This window comes from Pleuronectes platessa, chromosome 5, assembly GCF_947347685.1.
Source record: "Pleuronectes platessa chromosome 5, fPlePla1.1, whole genome shotgun sequence".
Classification (NCBI taxonomy): domain Eukaryota; kingdom Metazoa; phylum Chordata; class Actinopteri; order Pleuronectiformes; family Pleuronectidae; genus Pleuronectes; species Pleuronectes platessa.
The window spans coordinates 21,512,582-21,532,353 of record NC_070630.1 but is presented as its reverse complement, the minus strand read 5'-3'; the positions used below and the strand labels follow the sequence as shown (position 1 = coordinate 21,532,353).

At 42.3% G+C, this 19,772-nt stretch overlaps 1 protein-coding gene across 1 annotated transcript in view; it reads left to right on the top strand.

Moving 5' to 3' along the window:
- The window catches only part of phldb1b (pleckstrin homology-like domain, family B, member 1b), an 81,231-nt gene that overhangs the window by 48,566 nt on the left and 12,893 nt on the right, over positions 1 to 19,772 (top strand). Inside the window, exons 7-18 of the mRNA XM_053423106.1 lie at positions 4,480 to 4,797; positions 5,985 to 6,122; positions 6,357 to 6,494; positions 8,183 to 8,311; positions 10,742 to 10,897; positions 11,125 to 11,235; positions 11,781 to 11,870; positions 12,307 to 12,441; positions 14,357 to 14,518; positions 16,564 to 16,704; positions 18,294 to 18,410; positions 18,525 to 18,630. Coding sequence (XP_053279081.1) covers positions 4,480 to 4,797; positions 5,985 to 6,122; positions 6,357 to 6,494; positions 8,183 to 8,311; positions 10,742 to 10,897; positions 11,125 to 11,235; positions 11,781 to 11,870; positions 12,307 to 12,441; positions 14,357 to 14,518; positions 16,564 to 16,704; positions 18,294 to 18,410; positions 18,525 to 18,630 — 1,741 coding nt within the window. The remainder of the gene's footprint in view (positions 1 to 4,479; positions 4,798 to 5,984; positions 6,123 to 6,356; positions 6,495 to 8,182; positions 8,312 to 10,741; positions 10,898 to 11,124; positions 11,236 to 11,780; positions 11,871 to 12,306; positions 12,442 to 14,356; positions 14,519 to 16,563; positions 16,705 to 18,293; positions 18,411 to 18,524; positions 18,631 to 19,772) is intronic.

The window sequence follows — 19,772 nt, the reverse complement described above, 5'->3', positions numbered from 1 at the left end:
CTTTTATTTCAACAACTCATTGTCATCATAGCACCAGTTTAAAAGGGTTGCTGAAGATTGGATTTTCACCTGAAGTGCATTTTAACAGTTTAGTTCTTTTAAGCCACTTTTCTTAGATGCAGCAGCAGCCTCAACCCAGAAATCTCTTCATTAGTTATAATGAGAGCCACCCACTAGGTGAGACACGGGGGGCTGTGGAATGTGTGAACTGTGGGAATCAGGCATTCCTCAACAGCCCCATGGTTGTTTGGTTCATAAAGAGTCACGTGACTGGGATTTAAACTGACTGCACACCACATCTAACAAATACTCTGTTATTTTTAATAATGACTGTGGGTCTTAACTGGTAATTAAAGAAGAGAATAACATTTCACATTCTCATTTTATAGCATTTGTTAGATGTCCATTGTTTACTTCTTCTGCTGCACTATATCTAGGAAGTAAGCTAGCCGATGGTGCTATTTACAGTTGGAACGCTTATAGTAGTGATGAATCAGTGAGGGAAAGTTTACGCATGCCTTCATATGGAAGTGAGTGCACTATATATGACTGCGCTGCCTTTCACGGGCTGTTTGGGGAAACATGTCTGGACTGAGCTGTGTGTTTGTATGTATCACATCCTTGGTTGTTTCACACTTGGGACTCAGCTGTTTTTTCAGTATGCCCTGATGACACAGCAGGGTTAACAGAAGCAGCTTGGACTCCGCACACACATATCAGCTGGTGTGGCTCGGTGTAATATAGTGAGCTTGTCATACATTCCTCGAAGGAGCTAGTATGCAGCTTAGGGTTAAGTACAGGTTACAGTGTTATTGCTGCTTTTCACCTGATCTAACTATGATGTAATGTAAAGTGTGTGATGTGTGGGTTTAATGTGGGATTTGTGTGCAAGAGGAGAGCAGTAGACACAGGTGATGTCATGCAGTCTCCTTCCATCACGTCACTTGACCTGTTTATTATCGCAATAGATTTCATATACACATCATTGTTTTCTTTTAGACATAGATCTGATCAGCTTGACCTAGACAGCATTGAGGTTTCAACTTCAAGTTTTAATGTAGTGGTTGATCATGTGTATATACATTTTGTAATTGTTTGTTGCCTTGATATTATTATTTTTATTATCATTATATTTATATTATTACTACCATATTTTTCCTCTAGTTATCAGTCAGTTTTTTGAGTTCATGTTGTGTAGGACTAATCTGGGACTGGGAGTATCACATGAACACTATCTCAAGTCGGAACAACATCCCAAAGTTATCACTTATAAACTGATTCATTTCATTTTACAATCAGCTCTAAATTAAAGCTTAAAATGTGAACTTGTTATCTAGTCACATGAATACTGCACGTCCATCTCTCACAGACGTGTAACACCAAACCTTTTAACCAGTAGAGACGTTACTGAGTGTTTGCTTACAATTAACACTGAACATTATAATTTGATACCTTTACTAAATAGAAATAGTACCACTGTACTAAGTTAATTGCAGAGAGATAATTAATGTTGTGATTTAGTGCTTTACAAATAAAACTGTACTTAATTAAATAGCGGAACCTAATTAACTGGTGTCTATGAGCTGCATGCAAAGTCCCAAGTAATACACTATGTTTCAAACAGAATATTTTTTACAAATAATTATACGCGCTAGCTGACTTTTCTTCCACCAGTGTTGTACATTTGATGTTCAGCATAAGTGAAGACAGCAGTTTTTTCTTTTGCACACCTTTTATATGTTGACCTTGAACACAGTTTAAATCTCTATAAAGTGGTAGGAGGACTAACAGTTGCCGTGGAGTCACATCCAAACCTCCCAGAGAATGGGTGGGTTTGTTGTTACGCTGGTGTCAGGAATTGTGGGTGGTACCTAGCTTTCAAAGGCCAGTATTGGTTCATTTGCCTTTTGGCCACGCTGGCTCAGTCTGGATGAGAGCCTCATCTCAAGATTCAAGCTGTTACTTCTCACAGTGTCCATCATGAGAGTGAGTATAAGACAGATTTTGTCAATTTCTCTATTCTTTTTCCTCCAGGATCACATTCAATTTGATTTGCCTTGACAAGGCTAATTTAAGAAAAAGAAAGAAATGGCTAGTTGCAATCTTTGGGGACGTCTTTCTCATCAGTTTACCCTGGCAGAATTAATAAGGCTTAAACTGCATATGCTTATTGAACCATCGTGCAACCTCAATATTTCCAACCCGGACATGGGAGCTTGCATTCTGGCCAAAAGTTTTGGATTAACACACTGACCTGTTGTACCAACTTGTTCTCTCCCAGGCAGCTCTGAGAGCTCTGAGAAACATGCTAATGATATCTGCAGAGAGTCCTAGATACTTAGAACTTCTAAAAAAAAAATATTACTATAACCTGTATTTACAACATAAGATCATAAACATTCTACTGACGGTTTAAAAAAAACAACCAAATCAGAAAACCGATTTGAAAACCGTCAAGTTGATTTATGTTGAGAGTGTGTCTGTGATGCTGCTACTCATCCACCACACAGGTTTGTTAGCCTGGAGGCTGTCTGGCATATACAATGATGGTGCTGGCTCTCAGAGACAGGCATCAGAACGCTAAATGGTCTAATCTATGAGTATGTTCAAGCAGATGTTGAGTGGGAGGACTCGAAAGTAGTCATTGACTTGCCAGAGAATGTTTGAAGTTTGACTCTGTTTCTAGTGAATACTGCTCTGCAGCCTAAAGGGGGTCTTTTACTCCCACCCACTCAGTTAAAATCTGACTGGTCCCAGATTACAGGTTAAAACCAATCTTCCTCATGCAGATGCTAGCTCAGTGGGAACGTTATGCTGAAAAGACGATGCACCTGGCTTGTCAAGCATTCCAACACAAGAACCCCCAAAAGGTTTTATAGTGTGTTAAAGTTTGAGTTGACAGTTGTATATGACAGTTGTATTATTTTGAAATTTGACCATTTTATACCTGACAAAATACAAAAAAATCCTAATCTTAATGCATAACTAACATAAACGTGTGTCTACTAACGATGCAACGATTCTGAAACCGCCTCACAAACGTCAACATTCTCATATCGCGATACAGGGGGATGGAACCAAGATACCTCAACTTGCTGCCCTCTACAGGCAAACTATAGTAACTATAACGCATGTAAATCAATCAGGAAAAATAATACAAACAGAACCGAAGATCGAGGTCTGAACTAAACTGTTAAATTTGGAAAATCATTACACCCCTATATTGTACTTTTTTTTTGCATTTATCTGCGTCTTTCTCAGCAGGTTTGCTCAGAAAGCTGAAATCAGTAGAAAAGCTAGTAAGTGTACCTTGAATCAAGATATCTATCACTTGAAGACATTAACATATAGGATTAGTCACTATTCAACTTGAATACTGATACTTTCAAAATATTTCTGTCAGCCCTTGAAATCTACATATAGTAGTCAGATCACGGAGAAGCGGAGTCAGTTATTTATGAAGGCGATGTGTGATGCAGTTCTGCTCAGCAGACGCTCTGTCTGCAGCTGACGTTTTAGGGTTAAGAGGTGACTCTGTCGGCCTGGACTGCCGGGACCCCCATAGGTGGGCTGACCCCTCCGTAGTGACAGCTGGACAACCAAGCTGAGTCTGAGTCGCAGGCAGCACCCAAGAGAGAGCATTGTGTGAAACGCTGTGTTGTTTCAGGCGTGAGAAGAGTCTTGATGGACTTCGTGCTCTTACTGAAACTGAGGCTGGTTGGAAAATCTTCATTATAGAGTCAGATCATCAGTTTGGGTTAACTATTGATGTGAGACTGGTTAACTGTATTTAACCAGTCAAAGGGATAGTTGACTTGTTGGTAGCACCTGCAGTTCATTCAAATCTGTACTTCAATTGAATGTGATTGTTCTATAATATAATCATAGATACAACAGTCGTGCCTCATACATATGATATCAGTGTTTGCCTTCAAGGTGAGGTGACTGACCTGAGCACAAATATGCTCATGTTTATTGAACACACCCATCAGACATCAGCTCGGTCATATTCTGAGGATGTGTAGTTTGATCGGCTCTGGTCTGGACTCTGACCAGGCCACTCGTGGATTTACCTGATGTTATTGATCATTGTGTTGCTGCATCATCAACCTCCTACACAGTTATAGTTTTTTGTGTAACTCAGATTAAGATCACGTCATGTTTTCTGCATACATGTTTTAAATGTATGCAGAATTGCTGTTATTTTCCTAGAGCTCACTTAACTTTTCTTGCCCACAGGACATTAGAAAACATTCATATATTCTCTACCAGGGCTGGTTCCGATGTATAGAAGGAAGCTAATGCTGACAAAACAGCAGATGTCATGGTCAAACACAGGCACAGGTTTAAGAGTGTGTGTAAGAGTTAATGTTGATATACTTTAAAAAGCCAAGGGCAAGAGATGTGAGAAAGAGATATTATTTGTTCTCCTTGTTTTTAAACTTGTAACCATTTGCTTGTCTTTGTTTTTTGCCACAGGAGAGACAGAGACTAGAGACCATCCTGAACCTCTGTGCAGAGTACAACAAAGGAGAGGGCACCGCTCTGGACCCTCTAGGCCTTGGTAGGACGGGTTTCCCAGGGGGGCTGGCTGATGGCTCTGGGCAGAGAACGTCCGTGGAGAATGTCCACGGAGGGACACCGTCCTCAGCTGCACTACGCCTGGCACAGAGAATGAGGGAGAGCGACGAGGAGAATCTGAAGGAGGAGTGTAGTAGTACAGAGAGCACTCATCAGGAGGTGAGGGCATCTCCTGCTGCCAGCACAGCATCAGCACTGCACAATGGAGACAGACAGGTCAGGGGGAAAGCATGTTTTCCACTGAAGACGCTCTCTCTGCATGTCGCTGTGGAAACCAGCATGTGCCAGTGATTTCCGCGACTCTTTCTGTATCAGTTGCTCTTTAAAGTGAGGAACAGGGACTGCAGAGGATCCTGAGCTGAATCCTGCAGAAAGAAAAAGTTTTAGAAACACATGGTTACATATTATTAAACCTCAATCCATGTTACATAATAGTACAAAGCTAATGGGTCAACTTCAGTCTTTGAACAAATGTGAATATTACTGTAAATATTTCTTGCATTTGTCAAAATATCAAAGAAAACACACAATCATCTTCTTCCTGCACCCTCCTTCTCCGTCTCATTTCCATCAAATTGATTTCAAGGGCTGTTAGTAGGTAGTCTCTGTGGCTTCTGCATGACCTTTATTTATCAACCAACTCCTTTGTTCCCGCTACTTTGTTTCATATGTGTCTGTTTTCTGTGACAAGTTTCTTAATGCTTCTTTAAGTTGTCATATAATAGATCATACATTGTTTTATTATCCAACATTTTCCTTATTGATTTCAACAAACGATTTTGAAGAGGTTCCTTCTCAGTAAGATAGAAAATCCACTGAAACGACATTTAGACCAGAGACAACAAGCATCAATAGCACCGGGAAACACGAAACCCTGCAGAAGTAATAACCCTGATTTCAAAATACAAATTAAAAAACATAATATAAACATATTCTGGTTATCAGTAGGGCGCATACCTCCACTCCAACACTCCCCTTAAATTCAATCAAGCTGCAACAGATTGCACACACTCATAGATGTAATAACCCCTTAATGTATTTTTATCATTAAGATAATCGTTCACTGTGAAATCATTGAAAATGTCAATCTCACAATGTGAAAGTGATACAAAATTCCTGGATCAACCCCTTTGTGCAGACTTGCTTAGATTTTACTGGGTTTTATCCTGGCCAATCCTTACACAAAGGTTCAAATTTGTTGTGTAATTTGTTTTGTAATCCTGTGTAAGCAGATGAAAATGTCCAAATATAATAATGACAAAGCTAAGGCTTAATTTAAGAGACTATACAACATAAATATAAATCATATGTCATTTAATATCTCACGCACTAAAAAGGTGTGTATTTTCTGGCTTCACTTCCTTTCTTGAAAGCCTGAGCTCCTCTGTTCTCCCTCCTTGCAGCACGAGGACTCATCCAGCACCGCTCGTCTGGAGCTGGGCTACATGGTGGAGGAGCGGGTTCGCGTTCTTTCTCGGATCGATGAGCTCAAAACCCGACTGACAGAGCTGGAGCAGCAACTCCAGGAGTCCAAACAAGAGGTAGTGTTTAACGGCGGAAATCGGACACCTTCAGTCTAAACCGAGCTTAAAGAATAGAGGTAGAAATGTACAGTTCCTATGTAAAGGGTCTTCGGGTCCCGCTTTACAAATGCAAGATATTATTATTATTATTATTAGTTCATTGTCACAGTATTGTAGGGGTTTGGCGATGTTGTTATGTGGAGGGCTGGAGCTCAGGCCAGCAGCGTGACTGTGTTTGACGCTCTCTTCCAGGCCGAGATGGAGCGTGCCTTGCTGCAGGGCGAGAGGCAGGCGGAGCACGACCAGATAGAGGCTGAAACGGACATAGTCACTCAGCTGCAGCGCAAACTGGATGAGCTGGAGAGCGCCATCCAGAGGGAGAAAGACAAGGTAGAGGGACCAGTGGGGTGGATACATCTCACCTTTGAAATGATTTGAATCCATTGATTTTACAGAAGATCCCAGGTTTACAGGATTCAAACATTTTTTTACTGATGCTTTTACACATTGTTTGACACTAAGAGACAAAACACACACACACCCACACTCACTGCTTGTGTCTTACATTTACTACTGGGTCAGTACTGTTTGAGTCCCAGTTCTAAGTTTACAGTCCTGTCTGTTTACCTGTTATTAGAGAATATTTGGCCACATAAAGGTTTAAATATGGGACCTGGCTGTTCTCTCTTGCACGTTTTCGACTTAGTAGTTTGTCATTTTAATCTGTTTTCTCCTCAGCTTGACTCCGCTAACTAACTGACATCCATTAACCTCTAATGTTTCTCTCAAGTCACTGGACCTCTGATCCACTCGGCTCACCTTTTTCCTCCCTGTGTGCATGACGGACTCTGTCCACAAAGACAGCTGCCCTCCAGTGGCTGTCTGGGCTCTGTCTATGGTTGTAGTACACGGGTTCTGCAAGATCATTTTGTGACGGTGTTCCAGTAGCTGAAACTACCTGCATGTCCTCTATGGTTTATATAGAGCTCCCTATTTTTTTTCTTCCTTTTACTTACATCCAACACATTCAAGCACTCACAAGAATGAAAAGAAGTGTAAAGAAAGCACATTTAACTTTGTTGTTATATTGTTTTCAAAGTCAACTCTTGGGAACATTTTGTCTGCACATCACAAGGGTTACAACAAAAAAGTGAAGGTGTCATTCATGTTAATTTTATTGGGGGATGTGTCAGGTGACCATGAGTAGTGACAGCTCCGTTCAGGTGTCTCAGTGTTACCTGGCCTTGGAATTTTGTGCCTTATAACAACCAAGAGCCCAAGTCTGCTTATGTGTGAATGTAATGAAACCCCAGTTAGTGTGAATGAGAGGATACATTCTCCATTAAGCTGTGGCTCTGCAGCTAACCAAAACAGTTTGCCATAATTTTGACGGTTTCTTTTAACTGTTCTAGGCTCTGTGCTGTATAATTGAAAAAAGACACTGCCTCTTTGTCTTTCATAGTGAGACTCCTGTTTGTGCTGTCAGTCCTAGAGGACCTTTGGTTTTTCACATCAAACACAAAGTATTATTGATCGATCCCCAAGTCTGAAAGTCAAGCAGCACCCAGGAGAGATGAGGCTTCTGTAGTTTAACTGTCACTACTGTCAAGTTAATGTTGCTCACTCAGCAATTACTTTTTTAATTTGAGTGTTAGTCTGGTCCATTGACTGCCCATAACCATAAAGTGCTAGGTTTGCTGTTAAGACAGTTGCAAACATTTTACTACAAAAATATGTCAAGTAGCGGAAGAATAGAGCTTTGAATTGTCATTAAAGCAAAGTTTGTGCAATGTAATTGTCATTTCTCACTAGTATACAGGTCCAAGTTGAATTCAGAGCACACGTTTGTAGTTCAATAATCCCACACTGTGAGTTGTGTCATCCCTAGCCAAGCCCTGAAAATCTGCCACAACGAGTCTATGCTAACACCTTGCAGGTTTTATTTTTTTCTTAAATTTGCATGGCGTGGATATTGAGAAGTGTGTTTTTCTTTCTGTCTCTCTCCGGCTTTCTATCTCTCTCTATCTCTCCCCTCACCCCATCCATCCTATGTGTGGGTGTGTGCTGTGTCTTTCTAGGAGAGGGCTAATGTTGAGGCCGAGCGTCGGGCCCTGCAGAGCCTCCAGGAGGGCTACGCTGAGCTGAAGAACCAGCTTCATAACTGTCCCGAGTCCCTGCGGGAACAGTTGCAGGAACAGCTCAAAAGGGTGGGTCATCAAGTCAAGCAGAAGCACCTAGAGACCACCCCCCTCACCTGCCGGCCTCGGTTGCATTATCCTGCCGCGTTTGAACCTGCTAAACGTGACCCAGGCCGTTCACCCCACACGCAACTCCCTCCTGCCTTCATAGATAGTAGCACCGACCTAGTTACCGTCTTTTAAAAAGAGTGTGAACCATGTTAAACACCCAACTGTAAATTAAGAACTTATGACAACAGTTTTTTTAACAAAGCGTGTTGTAAAGTTAGTACTGTGTATAGGGGGTACTTGCACTGGACAATACACATTCAAAGCAGTAGTCACATGTTTGGTCAGAAGTGAGTTAAGACCTGCATTTGACTTCTCTACATCAGTTTTACTTCTTAAAACTAAAATGACACTTATATTTGGAGCTGCTCCAACCTACACATAAACCAGATCTTTTCACCAAGATCCAAGATTTATTGTCTGAGAAGTCAACAAAAATGTGGAAAAATGCCACAATATTAAAGAAAGTGAAAAAAAAAATCCTGTTTCTCCCATATGAACCAAATCGTCTCCAAAATGTAATGGACTGTTCCCTGATTTACACCCTAGAGCAAGAGTTTCATGGAAATCCGTTTCTGTGTAATCCTGCTAACTAGCAATCAATGTCATAAATCTGTGTTATTTCTCTGAGTTTATATTTTTAGAGTAAAAACCATCAGCCAGCTAAAATTAAGAGAAAAATGTAATGACAGATTTTTCCCATGCTGTCAAAAGTATTAACTTTGATAAACTGACATCATGGATGTTCAGTTTGTTATTTCACATAACCAAATGATGCTTCTACCTAAATCCTGTCATGATGAAACTTGGCTAAACTCCTGCTAAGAGTTACTAGCTTCTAGCTAGCTTACAATCTCAGCCGAGTGGATACTACGTGATTTAATGTTGTTTAACCACCATTAACTGATATTTAAAAAAGTTGTATTATGTTGTTTGTGGGGAAACCATACAGCAACCTATTAAACAGGAAACTTATATAAAAGAAACATTTTAAACTATTTTGTTTACTCCCTACTTCTCTCTGCATTGGTAGGCAGTGCATGTTTCTCCACTCGGCACATACAGGTGCCAACACACACAGTGCTACTGGCCTGACCTTTAACCCTTCAGCACACAGTTTACATGCACATGCTCTCTGCGTGTTCATGAGCCGCCCCCTCTCAGTGCCCTGCTGCAGGAATTCTCCCACCTCCTCGCCGCACCTACGTGCTACTGGAGCCCTGGGTTCACACAGGAGCACACAAATGGCCCCTGGTCACTTCAGCTGCTAGTGATGCATTTTGGTTAAACGTGCTCCATGTAATACGAACCCCTCCCCACTGCGCTGCATGCCCGAATCTGATGTGCATCTCCTCTGAATTGTCATGCCTCCCATAATATGTATAACTCCTCACTAATCAATTAACATACGCTCTGACTAGACCAATTGTGTGTCTGTGCTTAATCTCTTCCTTTGACTTCTCTTACGGAAACTACTGTTGTCGATTTAGGGTCGAATGTGAATTTAGCTTTCTTTACCTATCAGAATGGTAAAGATTGTAAAAAGATGCAATTTTACCAGACAGAACAAGATTTTATGTAAAGTAAGAGGCTTTTTTTAAATGAAGTAATATGAGTCATTTGTTTGGATCCCACTCAGAGAGTAGAGCAGCCAGTCGATATGAATTCTGAGATCAGGATGTTACGACGGGCAAGTGGGAATCCCAGGCTCAGTAAGGAGAGCGGAAACCCATTGCAGTCAGAGGTGTAAAGGAGATAAAGTCAAAACAAAAAACAGAAGTTATTCCCGAGGTGTCTAGCTGTTTGACATCCGAGTCCTCAGTTCTTGTGTTTTGATCACTTGTAAGAAGAAGTCATGTTCATCACACACATGCATGTCAGTGACTAGACATTACAGGCTGTTGGGTCACAGGAGCTATACGCCGACTCAAGAGCCTTCAGCGATTTATACTACTCTACGAGTTATTGTTCATCGTTTATGTATTAGTTTTAGAGTTTCACTTTATATGTCTACATTGTTAGTGTTTATTCCTTATACTAGCAAGAGAGCGAATTGGAAATGATAATGGGAAGAATCAAATCAGATTTTAGCCATAAATCTTCCATCTCCCCGCCCACTCCCCATATTCTATAGTAAATCTAATGACGAGGCACCAGTAGCTGTGCTGCAGTAGAAGCATGTGTTTCACGGCTGCCTGCTTGACTGAGCACGAGCTTGCTGGGAAAACTATTTTAAAACTATTTCATGCATAAGTGTCAAATATGTTTTTGCTTTGCTGTCAGCAGTAATGCTAGTCCGGTGATAGACGATGGCTTTAAAATGAGCAATGTAAACAGTGCGTTTTTCTGTATATGATGTCACCGCTCATTATGTGCACGCGCCTCCATCAGGATGGAGAGATGCTGGAAGCAGGAACCAAAAAGTTTGAGGACCTGGAGTTTCAGCAGCTGGAGAGAGAGAGCAGCCTGGAGGAGGAGAGAGAAACCATCAGCCAGCAGCTGCTCCAGGAGAGAGCGGAGTACCACAGCAGCGTGGCCAAGAGGAAGGTGAGGAAACGCCTGATCGTCTGTGGAGGAACAGGAAGACTAGTAGATCAAGATTATGCTCTTAACAATATGTTTTTTTGTGTTAGAGATGAAGCTGCCTGTGGCAAATAAGTTACTCAGCTATGCAGTATCAACTTAGTCTGACCTTATTTTTGCAAAGTTGTGCAATAGTTGGTGTGCTGCTTGCATTGAAAGTCTAATTGTTTTTTGTGTTGTCCTCTGCACAGGAGAAGGTGTCTGCTTTAGAGAACCAGGCCAACCAGCTCAGCCTACAGGCATCTCAGGAGTGTGAGCGTTTGGTTAAAGACAGAGGCCTCGTACTGCAAATGCTCCAAAAGGTACAAACTCATCCGTCAGTGCATTACATAATGTTCTAATGTTCTAATTTGAAAGTATAGAGATTTTGTGTTTAAGGAGTTTACAAGAATACTGATGTTTCAGGCACATTATCGATCAATCAAAGTTTGCCTGAAGAGCCGATATTCACATATCATATTTTGCCTCGTAGGTTTTATAAGGGAGCCCCATCTTCTTCCCTTTAGAGTAAGAAAAAAACACAGAAGAACAATATTTCAACAGAGGACAAAAAAAAAAACAGCGACCTCAGAGAGTCACAAGTGAGGGATCCCTCCCCCAGGACGGACAGAAGTGCAATAGCAAAATAACATTCATGAGATAAGACCGTTATTTATAGTGGTATTGGCAGTAATAGTTGTATATGTGGGCATATTGCACATCTAAGCAATCAAGTTGTAATCATAATCTACGATTAGCTGCCAACACGATCCTTCGTGTGGCTTGACGATAACAGTAATGAAGGAGTTGATTGAGTACATGTATTGATGAGACAATAATGTGATGAATCTGTTTCTTTACGTTCTAGGAGAAGGAGAGACTGTCAGCGCTGGAGAAGAGATACCATAACCTGACTGGAGGAAAGAGCTTTCCCAAGTCCTCCACCGCGATGAGAGAGGTGAGACAAGGGTTGAGGCTCAGTGTGTATCCGGTGAAAACAAACACTCATTCACACTCAGTGCTCCAGGCTTGAAAACGACACAGAGCTTTGATGACTCACAGCTGATCCTTCACCACGTTCGCCTCTCTAACTGGCTGGGATTGGTTGCAGTGTAGACTCATGGGTAATCCCTTGGATGCTACATGTGGGGAAATCAGTCTAATCTGCAGATTTATGTTGTGATTCAAATGCTCTTTCACGATGAGCTCTTAATTAATATTGTGTTGAGTGAACTAATTCTTATTGGTCACTAATTCCATTCACTTAAGTGTATAACTTGTTAACCTGTTGTCACTGGTGAGGGCCGCCTGAGGGAAGGCAAAAGACAGAACGCCTGAGCCGTACATGAATTTGTTTCCAGGCATTGAACACTTATTCCCGACTGTTGAAACAGGAAATGCTCCAAATCAGCGAGGCTGACCTGTTGTCGGAGGATGTCCACTCCTCCCAGCATTCCCTCTGTCAAGCCTCTCCTCCCTACTTACATCCCTCCCCTCCCTCTCAGTTGTACCCCGGCAGCCCAACGGAGGTAATCAGACTAATGATCCCCTGCATGAAGCCCACTACTCCCTCACGGCTTTTAATGCAACTCACCCCAAAGGTCATTCATTGCACTGTGGGTGTCGTACTCGCACTGTGGCTATAATGACGTCTGTGATGTATTGTGCTGCACTATGTTGGCTCAGGCTGATGAGTTTTTCAATAGAACATCATTAATGATAGTTAAGAGGAGCAAGCACTGCAGCTTTAGGCTGAAATCGGGTTTTGTCAAGGGATGTAGTGGATTAACTCACCTACATTCTCCTCTGCTCACATATTATGCTCAGCAGAATCAACACTCTCCTCTCACAATTCTTTATTTGCATTGTGATCAACCAGAGGTGAACATTTTAGATTTTTCTTATCGGCCACTACATCATTGGCTGTTGTGGAAACCAACAGTGCCTGTTTGTGACCTGATTGTGTGTCCTCCATGTTTGACGCTAAAGATGCTCTGTGTTCGTTGCTTAGTGTGTTCCTCTCTCTTTTCACACACACACACTTGCGTACATACAAACAACAGGCTGCTGAGGAAATTCAATTCACCTCAAATATGCAGATATACAGTGGAAATGTACCTGTTCACAAATAGTAATATTACATCCTCTCTCTCATGTCACTCACACTGTGCACGTTTCATTTAATATAGCAACAACCATATAACACATGGTCGTTGGCTCAAATAATCTCTAAACCAAACGGCTCAAGGCATTGTGGGAGGCCTTCATTTGTGTGTCTGCGTGTGTGCGTTTATATCTGTGTTTCTATTTTCATATTTGCATTTTCCTCATGGCTTCTCATCTTGTCTGACTGTTGTTGGCTGGTGCCTCAGGAGTATATGAAGCTGTCGGACGTTTATAAGATGTACGACGGTGGCAGCCGCCATCGCAGCAGCAAGTCCGCCTCACACGGCCAAGTGTTTGCCATAGATGCTACATTAGCTGGCGCCGGCGAGGTACCATCACTTCCTGTCTGTCTCCTCCCTGACTTCTTTTCTGCCTCTAACTCACTCTGTCTTCCCATCCCTGCGTTTTCATGTCACGCTGCTCCCTCTGCTGGCTTGCTGTGTATCAGCCTGACTCTTCTGTTGGCCTTGTTTGTACTCACCCTCTGTAGCTGTGAGGCAGTGTTCATTTCACCACTAAGAGAGCACATCAACATCGTAACAATATTTACAACATTCAGGAGAAAAGACAGTTTTTAAGATAAGTGAATACCGGTGTCAGTATAATAGCTGTTTTTTTGCAAACAAAATAAGGTATTCAATAAAGGTGGTGGAAATGAGGGTCGAGTGAGTTGGTTGGTAATCAGCCAAAAGGACATCCCATATATAAATATATAATATTTTATCATTTTATGCTTTGTCTCCTTTTTAACAAAAGAAACAAATCATATTAAATGGATTTCTGTTTTGTAAACTTAACTAACCATAATAGACCAAAACCATTTGACCAGTTTCTTTTCCAGTTAACTGTGACAAGAAAAAAACAATAATAAAAAGTGATTCATATGTGTCCGTTTATGTCACATTTAAATAAATTGAAATGAAAGAAAGAAAGTGTATAAATACAAAATCATACTAATCCCAGGATGTTGCTGGTGAATGATGTAATGAGGCCAGTGATGGTTCTATATACTGGTCTGACTCTAATGCAGATTGTGTGTATTGTGTTGCCCTGTGCAGTTTGTTTTAATCCAGTGTGTGTTTTGTTTCACGTCCCTGCCTCCCTCACACCTTCATGATGCAGTAGGTCACTGCTTGATATGTTTCCCACCTGCTGCTTCTCCTGCTGACTTATCTCTCCGTCTCTCTCTCTCTCTCTCTCCCTCTCCCTGCATCTCTCTCTCTCTCCTCCTGCTCGTCCTCCTTCTCCACCTGTATGTTTGTGTGTGTGTGTTGAAAGGAGTATGTGACGGTGGGCCAGTTAAGTCAGATGTATGGGATGCCAAAGGTGGAGTCGTCCCCTACCTCCCCGCTTCGCCAGCCCCTGCAGTCTGGAGGGGTAGACCCCGCCTTCTCCTGCCTCCCCTCTCCTCATGGCTCCTCCCTGTCTCTCTCTGTGGAGGTGTGTGCCTTTCTTCCCTTCTCTTCTCCCGCTGACCATCTGTGTGCTCGCACTTGTTTGAGGGTGTAGGGCAGTATTTGAGAACCCTGCTTAAAAGGCTTAGAGCTCATAATGATTAGCAGTTGTGTCTGGGGGCTTGAAGTAGTTGTGCAGTTGTGGAGGTTATTAAACAGCAGATATTTTGACTTATTACAGCAGGAAAAACATGCAGTGGACCACTAATATTCATTCACAACATGTCTGTTCCATCCAGTGTCTGAGGAAACTTTCCCAGTGGGACAGGAAGTGCAGAACCTGGTTCACACAAGTTGTGTCTCAACTAAAAGTTTTAATACCCCTTATTTTTTAATGTGTGTACCATCTGCTGGCCGGTTGTGTTGAAGTATGACACTGAAGAATTGGGCGTCTTGTCGTTTCCCGGCGGCATTGTCATCACTGAATCTCAATGAATCATGGGATCGATGGGACAGGGAAGGATCCATCAAAGGAGCCTCTGAAATCAGCTTAGTGGCGTCTCTGTGATGCAATTGGTCTTCAAATGCAGCCTCCAAAGGACGCCGCCCCTGAATTGAGACACAGCTATAAATGGAATGCACCCTTCAATAATGTTATTAATAATATATTTATCTTTTCCTGCTTTGACATGAATACATGTCTGGTGTGAAAGAGCCCTGTTGTTTAACCTCATGAAATGGTTCCCAGACAAATTCAAGAGACGAGATCAGTGCTTTCCTAATCCATACTATACAATTTTTTTTAAATACAGCTTAATTAAACTGTGACTTATGTGCATGAATTAAAAATTCTACTTATTTTTTAATTTCCCCTGCTCTTTCTGGCGATGTTTCACCGCTCACAACAATGAATAAAAAGTTTTGCAGGCGTCAGCAGTTCACTCTCTCCTTTTTTGCACTGCATTCTGGGAGAACAGTGTACATCAAACATTGACTGCACTTAGTATGCAAACTGTCTGCTTTAAGTACAGTTTATTTTTCCCTTAAATGAGACAGCCCTCCCCCTTTCTGTCTTCTAATCGCCTCAATCCTTTGTATAACGGTGCCTTGCTCTGCCATGCATCTCCTCCTCACAGCCTCATGCACAAAAAGGAAATCTATTTTGACTTACTTAAAGATGTAGTCAGTGTATATTGCTTTAAGCACTACAGGAGAACACTGAAGCCCATGAAGACGCTAAACCCTGCGATGCTGCTGAATTTGTCAGTCTGGAGCTGTTGCTGTCTATTGTAGTGCAGCTTTGCCTGAAGTCACAGACGCCCATTGTTTTCAAAGATCTGCTGCAAACCGCTCGCAGTCATTCTCATAGTTTAACTGATGTAATCCGTCACATTAGATATCACCTGTGTTGCATTTTCCCCCCAGTCACTGCTTCTGTAGCCTCAAATTAGAGAGTCGCAGCTTTATTGAACATTAATAAGTCACCGTTATCACGTCATATCCACGAGGAGAAGACTGTGGAACAAATAAGGACAATTCTACATGGTTATTCTCTGCTAATGCTGGTCATGTGAGCAGCAGATGTGTGTGCAGCATTTCTCAGTCAGCTGTTAAAAAAGCGCAGCAGAACTATTGAGATGGAACAGACCAAAGTAAAAAACTCAGCAATAACATCTGCAAAATGACAACACAAATTCTCATGTTATTCTGTAAGAAACTGTAAATCCTAAGCTGCAGAGATACTGTGGGTATTATGGTCCAAGGAAAGCTGAAGTGAAGTGAAAATTAGAGGAAAACTTGAATGTTCTTGTGAGAAACTGGGTCAATGCAGAAGAAGTAAAATACATGTTCAGACGATTGAGCAGCTGCAGGGTATAAAGCATAAAGCAGCGCACAACAATAAAGTGTTGCAGATATTTAATTTCCAAAGCATAAAAAACCTTAATTACAGCTTTTTCAGAGTGTACAAAGCAAATGTTTCTACCCTCTTCCTTCCTACTGTCTTTGAATGCTTTCTAATCTTTTTCTTGTCTTCTTTTTTCACTCTCTTCTCTCCTCTCCTGCTGTGCCGCTCCTCTGTGTGCTGTGCAGTACCAGTCTGAGGGCAGCAGGCATCACCTGCCCAAGCTAGATTTAGAGCAGTGGTACCAGGAGGTGATGACTGACTCCAGCCAGCTATGTTCTCCCCCTCTGCCATCCAAGTCTCTCTCGGGCCGCAGGCCTGTGCTGCAGGTAGAGGGCCTCCTTTCCTCCTTCTCCTCATTTTTTCCCCACTCACCCTTTTGCTGTTTGTGTGTTTCCAGAGGTGGGGTATGTTCACCGGTGTCATAGTCATCACCCATGTGATAGTACACTATAATAGGAATTGTGCAATACCGTGAACACCGGGATAAATCAACAGTTAAATTATATTAAAAAGTTAAACATAAAGGCTCTATCAGCGACTGTCTCTTACAATGTGCATAGTAAAAACATGGAGCAGCCCAACTGATCTATTAGAGCGCCTAAACTTAGAGAGATGAGCAGAGTGTCGAAGCCAGACTAGGACACAGAGGCAGCCTCAAGAGTGAATACTCGGTTTAAATCATCCCACACGGAGAAAACGACAGTATTGGGCTTGGGTAATTTTCCTGTCTGTGCCTGTCCAAACCAGAAAGAAAACTAACTGAGCCTAACCCTAAGGGAAGGCTCTCTAGTTTTTTTCCAAACCCGACACGAGCCTGATGTAGTTATTATAATTAGAAATTTAAAAAATCAATAGCTCAATGTCACAGAACCCGTGAATATGAGGAGGGGACCCGGGTCAAAACCAGTGTGTAGACAACCAGCGCAGGTGGAGCACATCCCGAAACCACACCAGTGTCACCTCACGCATCGTGTACCACTGGAACGCCATAATTGCCTGGACTGGTAAGAGATGGAAAGATATCATTAGACAGAACTTGAAAATAATATCTTGATATGAGACCGTAATATAATACTGTCACCCATGTATTCCTCTGCCAACTTTCAATCTGCTGCTGCAGACTCACACCCAGAGAAGAAGTTGGCTCTGTGTGTTTTGTCAAGAGGATGTAGAGAAGAAAATAAAGCTTTTTCATGACAGCTGTGTCATCATGCTGCCTTCACATCAGAAATAAAAAGTTTGCAGTGACAGTCTTCCCCCTTGAAGCCTCTTGAAAGCACCAGACACCACAGCAGTTCGCTGTGACACTCTTTGAAGAGACGCTGCAGGTCACAGATGTGTGCTGTGAGCGTCTCTCTTATTTTCACTGTTTCCTTTGGTGTATAACATGAAGCCATTTATGTGCTTAAGGTTGGAATAAAACTGAGAGTAGCTGTCTGTCGCTCGAGTCCACAAGACACTTCAATCACTGCTTCAATCTCGTCTTGACTTTGAAGGAGTCCGCACAGTTGTTAAAGTACATGAATGCAGCATTTGCTTTTGGTGGCCTTATTAATGAAAAGGGGCTGTGCTGCTGTATCAGGTGTGTGTTGTGTGTCTGCGTGTGTGTTAACTCACATTTGTGTTCTGTCACTGAAGTTTCTCCATGCAGACACTGGAATAAACTGTTGATGTAGGGATACCAGCACTTTGTTTACTGTGACTACATCAGTGATCAGTAATCTCAGCATCATGCTTATCATACTTTCAACCTCACGTTACCACCAGGTTCTCACAACTCATCCATGGTGGATTTCATTTGTATTTACGACCCCGGTTCGAACATGCCAACTTGCAGTAAAATTGGTTGGTTTTAGCACCTATAGCCGGTGATTCCTAATGTTGACGTCTACATCATGTGTGGGTTCTCACTCAGGTGTTCCGCTCCAAGCTGGACAGTGATCCAGGCCTTTCTCTCCATCAGCCCAAGTCGGGCTCCGCGTCCCCCCTGCAGCACGGAGCAGCGACGCTGGGACGCAACACCAGCTCCAGGGTACACTTCAATCTCAAACCTTCTTTGGGAATGTTGAGCTCACATCTGCAGTCTAGATGAATACGTAAACACAACATTACATTCTGATATTCTTGTCCTCTCCATCTGACCCAGCAGAGCCCCCTGCTGGTGGCCAACAGCACCGGCAGTCTGCCCAGGAACCTGGCTGCGACGCTGCAGGACATAGAGACCAAGAGACAGCTCACTCTGCAGCAGAAAGGTGAGTGACCTGCCCTGCACCTGAGTTTCACTCAACTAACATCAACACGTCTTGGCAAGGAAAAATCCATGAAGCAGGTTGTTTCATAATAATTAAATAATCAGGACCATATATCTCTCTGAACATAACACAGGCATCCAATTTGTTACAAGCAAAGAAATCATGGTTTATTTATCCATGATAAATCAGTCATTGGCATATAATGACACAGTTATTAATAGATGAAATAAATATGTGCTTTTCTCTGTCAACTTTCGTCATCTCGGGAACCAACCCCCTCCGAGGGATTGCAAGATAAATGTGAGGTGTCGTAAGACAACAGGATAGTAAAGCGAGGATAAAAGAAACCATTTGCAGCACAGTTTTTTTTTTGTTGGTCTTTAATCTATTTTTTTTTTTTTCTCCTTCTTCAGGCCCATAGTAAAAAATAAAAATACCCTATTCCTTTTGTACTCAGTTGGAACCAGTATGTTACAAGCATAAAAGGTTTTGACGAAGGTTAAACATAGGTTAAAGGTGTTCACTTTTCCTGAGAGATCAGTTGACTTACACTGCGACTTTAAGTGTTTAACACAGAAAACAAATGACAGCTCGACTGTGGACTGAGGAGCAGACATGAATGATAAATCTGTCTGAGAACAGAGGAAAACATCAGTCAGTTATTCAGCTGCAGTTGGCGCCTACAGCAGTGCACACTCAAATTCTCATTAACTTGTTAGTGGTTATTGTGAAGTGTTGCCATGCCCTCTTTCATTGAGCTCTTTGCATGTATCTGAGCGACATTAGAGAACAGTGTTGCTGTTTGACTAAATGGATCAATGCAAAGCAGCTGTCTGGTGCTTAAGCTCAGCTGGCTGCCACCCACGGGTGCTGCGTTTGGAGATGGGAGCTGGTCACACTCGTCTGCAGTTCAGGGGTTTCCTTACGTCCCAGTCTTTGTCTGTGAATGTGTCTCTTCCTGTGCTGTTGCACCACAGAGCCCCAGACCTCCAGACAGAACCCCGTAGAGGAACGCTCAGCAGGTAGCTGGGTCACAGTGTCCAGGAGTCGATGAGTTCTCATGTTTTCTACATTTTGTTCGGCGGGACTCGGCATCTCGTTTCTCTCTTTGTTTCATCTGCTGTCTCTTCATACGTCACATG